The sequence below is a fragment of the Micromesistius poutassou genome (genome assembly GCF_964030765.1).
Source record: "Micromesistius poutassou genome assembly, chromosome: 5".
Taxonomy (NCBI): Eukaryota; Metazoa; Chordata; class Actinopteri; order Gadiformes; family Gadidae; genus Micromesistius; species Micromesistius poutassou.
In genome coordinates, this window is record NC_140275.1 from 16034217 (window position 1) to 16047874 (window position 13658).

General features: G+C 44.5%; 1 protein-coding gene across 1 annotated transcript; it reads right to left on the bottom strand.

The window, feature by feature from the left end:
- Positions 1 to 392: 392 nt before the first annotated feature.
- Positions 393 to 13046, bottom strand: ghra (growth hormone receptor a). The gene is made up of 6 exons (XM_084468693.1): positions 12863 to 13046; positions 10471 to 10624; positions 9870 to 9954; positions 7176 to 7245; positions 6223 to 6458; positions 393 to 6035 (listed from the first exon to the last, which is right to left on the bottom strand). Exons 1-6 carry the CDS (start codon positions 12986 to 12988, stop codon positions 5198 to 5200), a joined length of 1509 nt encoding a protein of 502 aa, XP_084324819.1. The 5' UTR covers positions 12989 to 13046; the 3' UTR covers positions 393 to 5197.
- Between the last annotated feature and the right edge of the window lie 612 nt (positions 13047 to 13658).

Genomic DNA, 13658 nt, shown 5'->3' on the forward strand with positions numbered 1-13658 from the left:
GCATTTTTTTTTACAATGCACAAACAAAGACACACATACAAACACAAATACATACAATCAGCTGGACATTTTGTGAATCCACAGTCTCATTAGACCTGCTATGGAAGCTTATCTTAACTATGCAACAAGCAGCTTGTTCTCACTTAATAGCAGCTGTATTCATCAACAGATTGACTGATTCACATGTGATCACTGACACAATTTCAATGAATAAAAAAAAAAGTGATATTTGCTTGACTGAACAGAAAGAGATTATCGTGTGTTATAAAGAGTCTTTGTCAAGGAGGGTTGAAAGGTTGTTGTTGGTTTATTACTCAAAACCTCTATTTGTGCAAGTGATTGAATACATACACACAAACACACACACACACACACACACACACACACACACACAGGTGACAAAGATAGGCAATTTTATTGTGGAGCTTCTTGAAAAACTATTGACGACAACAACGACAACAACAGCAACAAAAACAGTAACAACATAACAGCAGCTTAAATTACATAAGTCAAACATACCAACCAACTATCAAATATGCAGGGAACTGAATTCCTAGCCCTGAATACTGCAGGTAAAGCTCTGACTCCACCCCTTTGTTGTCTGTTGGCAGATAACAGCCAAGGGCAGTGGTTTGTACGTCGACTTTGATGGAAAGCCACTGATAAACAATAAGAAATTCATATGTACAAAAACAAAAAATTGGCGGCATTGGGGAATTTTGGCTGTAATGGCAATTGCTAGAAATATGGTGGTGAAGACAGTTATGGTATGGAAAGCCAAAGCTTTATACTGTTGGATTTGAGGCAAGAAATTTTTTTTTTAAATAAAAACAAGAATATAAAATTGATAGCCATCCAAGTTAAATATATCTCTGGATACTGGTACTAAGGAAATTCTAACAGGTAAGCATACTTGCAGGCTGTATACAAAGACACAAACACAGAAGGTTATCATTTTAAACCACCATAGAAACAAGGACAAAATACTAAGTCACATATTGGGGAAAAGAAGTTGAAGGAGATGGACAATACCTCCTTCATGTAATCTGTTGTATTCACTGATATGTCCTCCTGGTATACATCTACCTATATCTACCTAATTTACTCTAATATTTTATCTCATACAAAAACACTCTCTACTCAGTATTACAGCACACGCCTTTCATCAATCAATGGTAGTGTATGTTCTGGACAAAAACGTTCGTAAAAATACATTGAAGCTTATTGATGCTGTAGGTTCCTTAAGATCACTAATCACCACAATGAATACAAAGGGAGACCCATTTCAAAGTTGAATCGCAAGGCTTGAGTTTGGACTAATGTATAAAATAATAAAAAATAGATACATCTGACACACAAACTGCTTGACTTCCTTGAAGAACCACTGTAATGCTGCAATCAAATCGTCATTAATCCTTTGTGCTGTCTTTACAATGCGTCGAAATCGGCATACACATTTGACAGAAACACTGTATTTTAGTAAACATTTGTAGCACAAGTCTAAACAAGGGTTCCCTGGGACCTGTCCTATGTATCATTTCTTTTTAACATGCTACTTGCATAGACCTATAAAGTCATATTGATGCACATCTCAATGAAACCTTGACAATCCCACATTATTCCCATCCCACATGGAATCAGATCAACAATCGTATTGAGCTCCGCCTTCATTCACACACTGATATATTCTAACTACTGGATTTCTCAACCAATATGTAGCATCTCTGTTATACCTGAGCTCCTTCTCAAAGTAAAATCACACTAACACTGACAGCGTAATTAAGTCACCATGGAGGCTAAATGAAGGCATGTTGCCGACCACAATATGATGCAACTTTGGTCAAAATGTGTCCCTGTGGATGAAAATACAAAATGTCTTCTCTTAAGTCAAAGCCAATTTCAGCTTGTGGTATGACCCTATAGCCATAGACTGTAAGCAGGGACATCACTGTAAAACTATACTATATACTTTCTTTTTTTAACTCACAGCCATTTGTGAAAGGAGAATAAAGTTGAATGTTGCCTTTATAGAATACTCATATGCTGGCTTAACGTTAGAAACAACACGTTATGTTGTAAGCAGCAGTTCGTTTTTATTAGTTACATTAATGGTATATAATTGCATACCACTAATAAATATATTAAGACTTTATATGTAAAAGCTTCAACATGCTGGTAAGATTTGTAGCACTTGGTAGCAGCGACTGAGCTTAACAGAGAGAGAGCTATATCGAGAGAGAGAGAGAGAGAAAGAGAGAAAAAGAGAGAGAGAGAGGGAGAGAGAGAGAGAGAGAGAGAGAGAGAGAGAGAGAGAGAGAGAGAGAGAGAGAGAGAGAAAGAAAGAAAGAGCGAGAATGACACATTCACATTAAAAGTATGTCCATGATTGTTCCATCCTGCTGATGTACCGAGATGTGTCGCTGGCATAATGGGGCCATTCAAAATGAGTCCTGAGCCTGGCTATTTCCCATTCCTACAATGCATTCTGTTTTGTTTATCACTTTGCCCTGTCTATTTTGAGGCTGTTTGGTTGCCATTCTAACATAATACATTTGGCTGTAACACAGAGCTGAAGTGCCAAGGTATTATGCGCCTCACACATCTAACGCCACCAATCCCCATTCAAAGGACTCTCCCCGCGTACCCAGCCATCTCATCTGCTATCGAGCATGTGTCCTAATATCGAAGCTGTTGTCTGAGCTCCCGTTGAGGTTGATGGGAAATAATAGCAACTATTTTAATCAATTAAAAGTACTTTGTATGAGTAGTAGTATGAGTACTTTGATGAGGAGGATGATGTTGCGGGCGTGGCAGACCACTTTGAGCAGAATCCTTGTACAACTGTGTCCATTTGACCAACTCTTCACCATAATTCTGACATCTATGTCCGTTTTTCCAGGCATGCGCACATACATACTACTCACACATGCACACAAACGCACTTCTCTATCCAAAGGGGTATGGCTCACAGGCAGTGTCTGTCCGTCTGTCTAAATTGCGCCATTATGAGTTCCTGGCATTCATTCGTAGTTCATGTGAGGCGATGGCAATGTGCATTCCATTTGGCAGCGCTACTCTGTGGACAGAGGACTAATGAATAGCAGCTTCTCACAATGCTTTAGTTAGTAGAACACATTTGTGTCAATGTTTCTACTGAATTAGTATTTGGATAATTAGCATGCTGTGTGTGTGTGTGTGTGTGTGTGCGTGTGCGTGTGTGTGTGTTCACACACCTTTTTGGCTGAAAAAGACAACCTGTGCTCAGCTTTTCAATTGAGGATTCATGCCGAGAAACAATGACCCTAAATGCCAATGTGCTTTTGTTAGTACACGTGAAACACAAACAAACCGTACCGTAGTAAAGAGAGTCAGTTATATAACACTGTTCTAGGCACAGGGGTATTGAAAAAGAAATCTAACTCTATCATTATGAACATGCCCTGGTCGTGACCACAAACCCTGTGCTAAATCATCCACACTTCTACAAAGAATATCCAAATTAAGAATACGCGCTTCATAAAAGGTAGCTGAAAGAGTGAAGCATGGCAGCCTGAAGTAATACAACATCTGACACTCAACAACAGCTCAACAGTTTAGCAAAAATAGGTATTACGGGTTAGGCCTCTCCCAAATGTACGTCTGTTAAGTACTTTGCCTCTGTCGAGTCACTTTTAGGTGACTTATGCACACTGCATTCACATTTCTTCTTCCTACTCATACCTCCATCCATCCTCTATCCTCCATCGATTCAATTCAACTCGAAAGAGCTTGGTTGGCATCATCCATCCATCACATATCAACCACCCATCCTCAACCAATTCATCCATCCATCCATCAACCGTCAATGTAACAATCATCCATCCATCCTCTCTCTCTCTCTCTCTTTCACTCTCTCTGTCAATTCACACCATTTCAACAATAGAAAGCCTCTTATAAGCCTCAGTTTGTGTATTGTATTTGGGGGTGGAGGGGTAAAACCAGGACCCATGCGGGCAGCAACAGGGCCCAAGGATGATGTCACTCAGCTCTCTGAAGCTGCAACAGCATCACTGCAAGCCAATACATTGCAGTTTCTAGTGACAAGAAATACACATCACATGATAAACCTTTATAGAAAAATATATGTATGTCTATATTTCAGTCCCTCATCAGTTATGCTTATGCTAACAAACACATAAACAAAGATAGAACAATATTCACGAAGCAGAAATCTGGTGAATTTTCCTTTCATTTGCTGAGTAAGAATAAGAGCTAAAATGTTATTTGTTGCAGCTTTAGAACAGTGGATATATTCAGGCGATAAATTGTCAGCCAACCACATCGAGCTGTTGTTGCTTTCGACTGTCATAATATGAGCTACCCATCTGTTTATCTATTCACAAAAAAAGAGATGTGTTTTCTTTCTAAATTTCACATACAATATCTCCACCTCAAGTATGACAACAGCTTCATGGCCAACAACCATTCAGTAAGCAAGGAGCTTTTTTTTATGTTTTGAGAAATATATTATTTCCATTTAAAATTATGCTGCGCTTTTCTTTGCGTTAACAAACTTGCCTTGTTATTAAAAATTCTGCTTAGCTTATCATTTTCCATTCATGCCAAATAATCTTGGAATTCAAAGACAAAAAAGGATCCAAATTATCTTCATTCCTCCAACAACACAGCTCTCGTGTTTCTCGGCAGAAAACCGTGTGTTGAATAGAGACAATACGTGTCCAAGAATCTTCTGTCTGTAATGCAAATATATGCTGAAAAACAAGAGTCTTTTCCTCCCCAAAAAACCATCCTCTGCACATTGAACCTTGACCCTTGCCCTCAACCTGTTACTCGTAGCTCCCCAAGCTTCCCTTTGAGAATCTTCGACCAGAACACACTGAACACAAACAACTGCATCATATTCCCATCAATACATTGAGTCATTTGGATTCCAGCAGGAGATAGGCGGAAGCAGGTTGCATGTGTGTGTGTGTTTGTGTGCATGTGTGTGTCTTTGTGTGCGTGTGTGTGTGTCCGTGTGTGTGTCTGTGTGTGTGTGTCTGTGTGCGTGTGTGTGTGCGTCTGTGTGTGTACATATGTTGTTGTGTGTATGTGAGTGTGTGTGTGTGTGTGTGTGTGTGTGTGTGTGTGCGTGCGCGTGACAACAGGAATATTCCAGGCGGGGTGTTGCACTCTAACAGATCAATCGATTATCTCTTCAGGGTGTAATGCTTCCCAGCAGGTCCGGGGTGATGTACCCTACCGGCATGGGTGCCAGGGCTTTGAGTGGGTGCTGGGGCAGGCACTGATGTGCAGGGGGCGGGGGTGGTGGGGGGTTGAGCAGCAGGCTGTGCTGGTAGTCCACCTCCTGCACTATGGTGTAGTCCGAGACCGGCGGCAGGTAGCGGGCCGGGGGGCAGGAGGAGGCGTCGGGGAGGATGTAGGAGGGCTGGTAGTCCTCCGCAGACTTCACGGCCACACTGGGCGGGGCGCTCCCCGCGTGCTCGGCGGGGAGGGTGTGGTAGCCGTTGACGACGCCCGTCTGCCAGCTCACGGCGTCCGTGGTGTAGCCGTCGGCGACGGCATCGGCCGCCATCACCACCAGCTGGAACTGCTGCTGCTGCTGCTGCTGCAGTGGCTCCTTGTCTTCCCAGGCTCCCCCTGCATCTTTCCCCTCGCCTTCCATCGGCGCGCCCACCTTCTTCTTCTTCTTCTTTGCCTCCTCCTCCTCCTTCTCCTTCTGCCCCTCCCGGGCGGCGGTGGACTCCAGGCCTCTCAGCTGCTGGCCGGGAGACAGGACCACGCCCCCGGAGGGCATCACGTCGCTGACCTGGGCGTAGAAGTCGGTGTTGAGCCAGGCCTGGGGCGGCGGGGCTGCGTCGCGGGCCAGGCCGGGGTCGGGATCCCGGCCCGGGGGCCCCAGCTTCAGCTCAGGCTGGCCGGGCAGCAGCAGGGCCGAGGTGGGGCCGGGGGCGGGGGTGGGGGTCAGCAGCATCCTGAGAGCGTCCTGGTCGGGGGCGTCGCCCACCACACTGTCGTCATCCTCGTCGCTGAAGCTGGTGGGACAGAGGGAAGAACGACGAGGAGGGAGGGGGGCGAGTTCGGGGGGGTTAGCAAGCTAGGAGCCGTCGTGGTTAATGAGGTGACACCTCAACACTTAAGATAAGTGAATCGAATCAGCGACCCGAACAATACGCCGAGCGTGAGCAACAGAAACCACGGCGGGAGCGGAGAGAAAGGTACCTGAGGGTGTGGCTGTGGCCCCCGACGGCGTGCTGGCCCGAGGCTTGACGGCCCCCAATGAGCCTCTGGGCCTCCGAGCTCTGGCCGTCCTTGTCGCCGGCGTCGGCGGGGTCCAGGGGGTCCACCTCGATGCAGTCCACCAGGGGCTCGTCCTGGTAGAAGAGGGGGGTGCAGGAGGGCAGGCCGCCCATGCCCCCGCCGCTCAGGATGAAGTTCAGCTCCTCAAACTTCCCCTTCTGTGTCAGGGGGAGGAGCCACGTGTTAACAGTGCGTTCTGTTGACCGCGGGGTTGGTTGGTTGGTTGGTTGGGTGCGTGGGTGGGTGGGTGCGTGGGTGGGTGGGTGGGTGCGTGGGTGGGTGGGTGCGTGGGTGGGTGGGTGGGTGCGTGGGTGGGTGGGTGGGTGCGTGGGTGGGTGGGTGCATGCGTGCGTGCGTGCGTGCGTGTGTGTGCGTGCGTGCGTGTGTGTGTGTGGATGTGTGTGTTTTTTAAATGTAAGGTCATTATGACCGTGCTTCTTCCTATTATTACTGTGTGTTTCATTGGCAAAGAGGGTGGGTGTTTTAGTTACCAACACTTATATTTGATTCACTGCTCCCGGACCTGATGAAGTGCTCGTTGAAAGGCAAAGATGCTTATGTTGTTACTAACAACCGATAGGTGTTTTGATGCAGGGCACCACAATACACCACAATATAGTACTTATGCGTGGGACATTTTGTAATCTGTGTGTTCTTAATATTGTGGTTACCAAAACAAACACTTACATGGAAGTAAACACACGTCTGAATTTGAAACATAGTTGTTTACATGGACAGAACCTTAAAGAGCATCTGTGAGTGAACAAATGTGAACCCACACACGCACTCATGCACACACTCATGCACTCAGGCACGCGCACACACACACACACACACACACACACACACACACATATATAATGAATGAGACTTACCTTGAGCATTTCCGGATCTATCCCTTTAATCTTGGGTGTGGGCACCGGGGGTAACAGCAACACAGTTAATCTAAGAGATGAAAGAAAACATTTACACAATGTACAGGTCCCACATTATGGTGGGCGATTTGGCTGCTCTGAATGTACATGTGTACATGTACACGTCTGACACTGTGGTCAGCAGCACTGGAGCCCCCCAGGGCACAGTGCTGGCCCCTCTTCTCTTCACCCTGTGCACCTCGGACTTCAGTTACAACTCGGAGCTGTGTCACATACAGAAGTACGCCGATGACACATCGTTGGATGTATCAGGGGTGACAGAGAGGAGGAGTATCGGAGTCTGGTGGGGGACTTTGCTCTCTGGTGTCACACTAACTGCCTACAGCTCAACACCTCTAAGACGAAGGAGCTGGTCATTGACTTTGGGAGGTCCAGACCAAGACCGTGACCAGTCGTGCTAGACGGAGCTGAGGTGGAGGCTGTGCCATCATACAAATACCTCGGGCTGTGGCTGGATAACAAACTGGACTGGTCTACACACACCAGCTACCTGTACAGGAAGACACAAAGCAGGTTGTACTTCCTGAGGAGATTGCGGTCGTTCAACATCCGCAGCAAACTGCTGTGGATGTTTTATCAGTCTGTGGTTACCAGTGTCCTCTTTTACACTGTGGTGTGCTGGGGGGGGGGCAGCATATCCAAGAAGGACACCTCCAGACTGGATAAAGTGATCAGGCGGGGCCGGCTCTGTGGTCGGCATGAAGCTGGACTCACTGGTGACGGTGGCAGAGAGGAAGACACTGGGCAAACTGCTGGTCATTATTGACAATGACAGCCACCCGCTGCACACCGTCATCAGCAACCAGAGGAGCCTGTTCAGTGGAAGGCTGCTCCTGCCCAAGTGCAGGACCAAAAGACTGAAGAACTCGTTTGTCCCTCATGCCATACTCTACAACTCACTCGGGGGGAGGAGGAAATTAGAGTAAAGAGGACAGAAGGGAAGGATTCACTGTGCAATTAGCAATTAATAATTGATTCATACATACCTGGACACTTAAGTGCAATAATTTAATTACAGTCCTATTCTACACTTATCTTATTTGACTTTATTTTCTGTGAATCTTATTTTTATTTCTCTTTATTGTTTACTTTATATATATATATATATATATATATATATATATATATAGCTAAGAGTTTATTGTTTACTGTTTATTGTTTACTTTCTATTTTTAGCTAAGAGTCTATTGTTTATCTTATATATATATACTGTATTTTTTTATACCTCTTTTTGGTAATACAGTCTGCGGCGGGAGAAATAGCATTCCTCCGCCATAGCCATGTAAAGTGAGAGAGAATTTCTATCGGTGATCGGTGAACTGTATTATTTATTTTATGTATGGCCTGTTGTGCAGGTCAGGTTTTTTGACACCCTGAAAAGATCCTAGAACCACGTCTGTGTTGCCGCGGGACAGCGCACACAAACGTAGGACTTCACTTGAACTGAACTTTGATGGCGAGCTTACCCAACGACCCGAAGAGCCTACCCAACGGAATCCACACAAACCTAATTATCTATACAGTTTGAACATTGGACATTGAACATTGAACAATTGAATTGAGATATTGTTGGAAAGATATTAGATTGTTGTTGTTTGTTTACACATTTGTATACACAGTTGATAGATATTAAATTGTTGTTGTTTGTGTACACATTTGTATACACAGTTGATTGTACACATTTTGATAGAATTTTACTTTTCATAATCACCTGTGAAAAGGAAATATATAAGAAGAGATCACAAACTAGAACAAAACAAATAGCAGAACAAATATAGTTGTACAAACTCTATGTAATAGAACATTTATTTAATATTTAATATATTTAATATTTATTAGCAGAACAAATATAGTTGTACAAACTCTATGTAATAGAACATTTATTTAGTATTTAATATATTTAATATTTATTTAGCAGAACAAATATAGTTGTACAAACTCTATGTAATAGAACATTTATTTAATATTTAATATATTAAAAATTTATTTAGCAGAACAAATATAGTTGTACAAACTCTTTATGTAATATAACATTTATTTAATATTTAATACCTGAATATATTCAAAAGGAAAAGATATTCTTAAGAGTTTTAAGAATATTTATTGTATATTTTTATTGTAAATATCTTTTCTTATTTAAGTAAACTGCCAGATTTATTATTATAAACCCTGTCTCCAGTCATTAATTTCTATGTTTGATTTCACCACTCCCCACGAACCTAGGACTGGCCCAGTAGCGTTTCTTTTCTAATAGCGACACAAGTGTTACACATGCATGTGTGTGTATTGACAATAAAGTGACTTTGACTTTGACTTAGTATGCGATCATGTGTGTTTGTGTGTGTGTGCGTCAATGTGTGTGTGTATGTGTGTGTGTGTGTGTGTGTGTGTGTGTGTGTGTGTGTGTGTGTGTGTGTGTGTGTGTGTGTGTGCATGCGTGCGTGCGTGCGTGCGCGTGTGTGTGTGTGTTTGGGAGCGTGTGCGTGTGTGTGTGTGTGTGTGTGTTTGGGAGCGTGTGTGTGTGTGTGTGTGTGTGTGTGTGTGTGTGTGTGTGTCTGTGCATGTTGTGTGTGTGTTTGTGTGTGTGTGCATGCATGTGTGTGTGTGTGTGCGTGCGTGCGTGTGTGTTCGCACCTTTGTTGCTGAGAAACGAGAAGCAGCATGAGGAGGATGACCACCGCCAGGATGCCCAGCACCAGGGAAACAGGAAAGATGCTCTCTGGAGCCACACCGGAGGAAGGACATGTAATCTTCATCATGTCCTCAAATTGAATTTCTTATTTGTTTAATCCCAGAAATAAAATCACAACCTTCCCATCCTCAATATATCATCACTGTGGGTCTTTGTTTTGGTCATTTGTATATTTATCCTCTAATCTTTTAAACACTTGACTTTTGTAAATTAAATACAGTCCAGTGTTACCCTCACATAGAGGCCCTGTAACCATTTTCTTTTCATTGTCTCAGTAAACAGTAAATTGAAGGGAGAATTCCTCCTTTATTATCTCTCTCTCTCTTTCTCTCACTGCCTCTCGCTTCAATCTCTTCTCTCTTGCTCTCCCTTCCTCTCCCCTCCCTCCATCTAACGCTCCTTAGCTGTGTCTCTCCCTCTCTTTCTCCCCCCCCCTCACTCACCCTCTCCCGCTCTCTCGCCCTGCTCTCTGTTTGTCAACAACTCCTGCACTTCTAGGGCAAAGTGGACGAGGGTTGTGTCCGTGCGTTGCTGACATCTCACCTCTGACAGGAAACTCTGCGAGCTGGATGAAGATGGAGTCGCTGTAGCGGCCAAACTTGGTGAAGGCCTTCATCTTACAGCGGACATGCACCTCGTACTCCTCCTCAACGTTCAGGCCGTAGAGGGTCTGCTGAGTGCCCCCCTGCACCTCCACCTGGACACCAGAGGGGGGCGCAGTGGAGAGAGAGGGACAGATGGAGAGGGGGGAAGGGCAAGCAATTAGGAAACGGCCGAACGGTGCTCACTCAGGTTTACATGCACGGCTTAATTCGATTAAAGCCATAGTTTGACTATGCTCCGCAATTGGACAACTGCAATTGTCCGAGTATACATGGCGGTGAGTAAATTGATTCATTGGCCGAAGCATGTCATTCCCCGGTACGATAGGTGGTGCTGTACCCATTTCAACTAGTGGTAATAGAGCCACCGGTTGACCTCTTTACGTCACCAGCAACAACAAACTCAGGCGCCTGCATTCGAGAAAGATGTTATCAGTAGACAGCTGTCAGTTCACTTCGGGTCCATATAATTTCTCCAACGCTCTATTGCCGCTCTATATGCCGACTCCAGCCGGAGGAGCTGGCTCTGCCGGCAGAGGAGCCCGCATACGAGGTCGGAACAATGGAGCGTCGGAGAAATGATATGGTCCCGAAGTGAACTGACAGCTTTCTACTGAAAACATCGCTTTCTCCTCCATGTCGCGTTTCAATCTGGACTTCAGAGAGTCAAAGCCAAAGTTCCTTTCCCCTAACTCCTTCTCACCATGGCCGAGATAACCCCCACTACGAGTCTTTACTTGTTGTGGAAGTACCAGAGAGTCGGAGAACCCGACGCAGTCTGTAAGATTCATAATATCAGAGAATACCCCCGTCAGTTCGGCCGCGGCGCAATGAATGAATAAAGAACGTAGTTACTACTTTACAACCTCGTTGATGAGCAACATTTAGAAAAACATGTACTTTTAATTCAGCCTTTGGTGAAATCGAAGCGTAGTGTGTACTGAATGCATGTTGATGATGATACACTCCTTATAGGGGGTAACTACATTGGCACGACACCGGCTTCCTCCATCTTCTGCGCCAGCTTTTTAAATAAATCGCCTATCCGAAGTGAGTTGACAGCTGTCTACTGAAAACATCTTTCTCCCACCGGAGCAGCCCCTCCGCCGCCCGTCCGTATATGGCATTCCCCGCCGCATCTCAAGGAATGAATAAAGATTGTAAACATTTATTTATTTTGACAGATGTGCCCAAAGTTACTACTTTACAACCTTGTTGATGACCCAGATTTAGAAAAACGTGTAATTTTAATTCAGCCTTGGGTGAAATGGAAGCGTAGTGTCTGTGTGCTTCCACCTTTAATGAATGCATGCCATGCGCGCTCCCACGGCCGGGATACAATTCTTATAGGGGTAACTACATTCACCGGCTTCCTCCATCTTCTGCGCCACCTTTTTAAATAAATCGCTGTTTCTCATTTTCCGACGGCGACAACAACATGACTATCGTCTCCTTCTACTTTTGGCTCACGGCCCTGGGAAAAGATCTCGAGCATGCGCAGAACGCAATTCAACACATAATCCACTTCGACTCCGTACATGCACACTTAACTCGACTATGAATCGCATTATCTAGGGGTCTTAATTCGACTATGAGAAACCCAAGTTGATTTGCTTTTAGCTCGACTAAGGTGTATACATGCATCTTAGTAATCTAATCATAGTTGAACTAACCCAATAATTCAACTTTCTTGAGTGTTATGTAAACACACTGACTGAGAATAACTAGAGCGATCAGAGTATAACAGGGGGTGTGCCTGGTGTACTTTCAGACACCATTGCCATCAGTGTTTTCATGACTTGTGCCTGCAGACTGGCAATTTGTGATAAATGCTCGGTGCACTGAAACAATCACAGCTATATCGGGGTCTGATGGATCTATGGATGGTGTGTTTGTGTGTGTTTTTGTGTGTGAGTGGATGAAGAGAGGTCTGTCTCATCATAATTAATACTAATAGTAGTCAACTTGTGTCTCGTAAAAGGTAACTTGTGGCTTGTTAATTGACATTTCAATGAATGTGCAATGATTTGTTGTTGTTGTTTTCCAATGTCAATACGCATTAGATGCAAGGAGACTGATCAAAAATTGTTACATGTACGAGTGCACGCGTGTGTGCGTCTGTCTCGACAGACTAAGCTGCATGAATACATGTGTGCGCGGACATGATCCAAAGAAAATAATCCAAACATGATCCAAAGAAAACCCTAATCTAAAAAGAATGGTGACTGGAAGGAGTGATCACAAGAAGAGGAGACGAAGAGGAGGAGTTTGAGGCGGCTGGCAGAAAGTAAACAGTAAAGTAAAGGACAAGGGACAGAAGCGGGGGAACTCACCACGGTCCACTCGCTGCTGTTCCTCCTCCTGTACTGGACCTCGTAGGCCAGACGCATCCAGCCCATGCTCACGTCTGCTGAGGGCGGGGGGGTCCCAGCTGACGATGACGTCATAGTGCGGCCCATATGGACTCACGCCCAGCAGGGTCCAGTTCACCGCCACTGGGGGTCAGGACGAACTGGAGTGAGGAGACAGGGGAGCAAAAACACATGAGCATTCTGGTCCAATAGTAATGGAGGCCATGTGGAGCAAAGGAAGACAAATATGCATGAAGTGTATAACTGTATTTGCAAATAATATTTCTGTTTGAAGGTTTAAGGTTAAAATATCTATTACTATTTAGACTTTTTGGAGACACTATTACTCAAAGTGCATGCTAAATGAGGAGCTGGGCCTCTTTGCTGAAGGACGTCTTCCTATTTTAGTTATTTGTATTTATTTCTGGTTTTTTTCAACCTGTTTCAACACAAACTCTTGAATGTGAGCCGGTGAAGAAGATAAGGAGCTGTGCAATTAGAATCTGTGTCTGTGGGGATTGATGTTTCCCTGGGGGTAAACAAGGGGCGGGGAAGGAAGGGGGGTTTAGGAAGCTAGGGAGGATCTAACCTGTCACTGCAGGGCTCAATTGTAACCAGGTGACTTTAGTGGCTCAACCTGAAAAGGTGAGTGAAACTCAGTGAGGGGGTAGAAGATCCGGAAAAACTAAGTGTGTTAAAACTGTACTAATAATAATAATTATAAGTAAATATTAGTGTTATGTAAAATATTGAAAGATAAAGATTGGTTTTAGGTTCA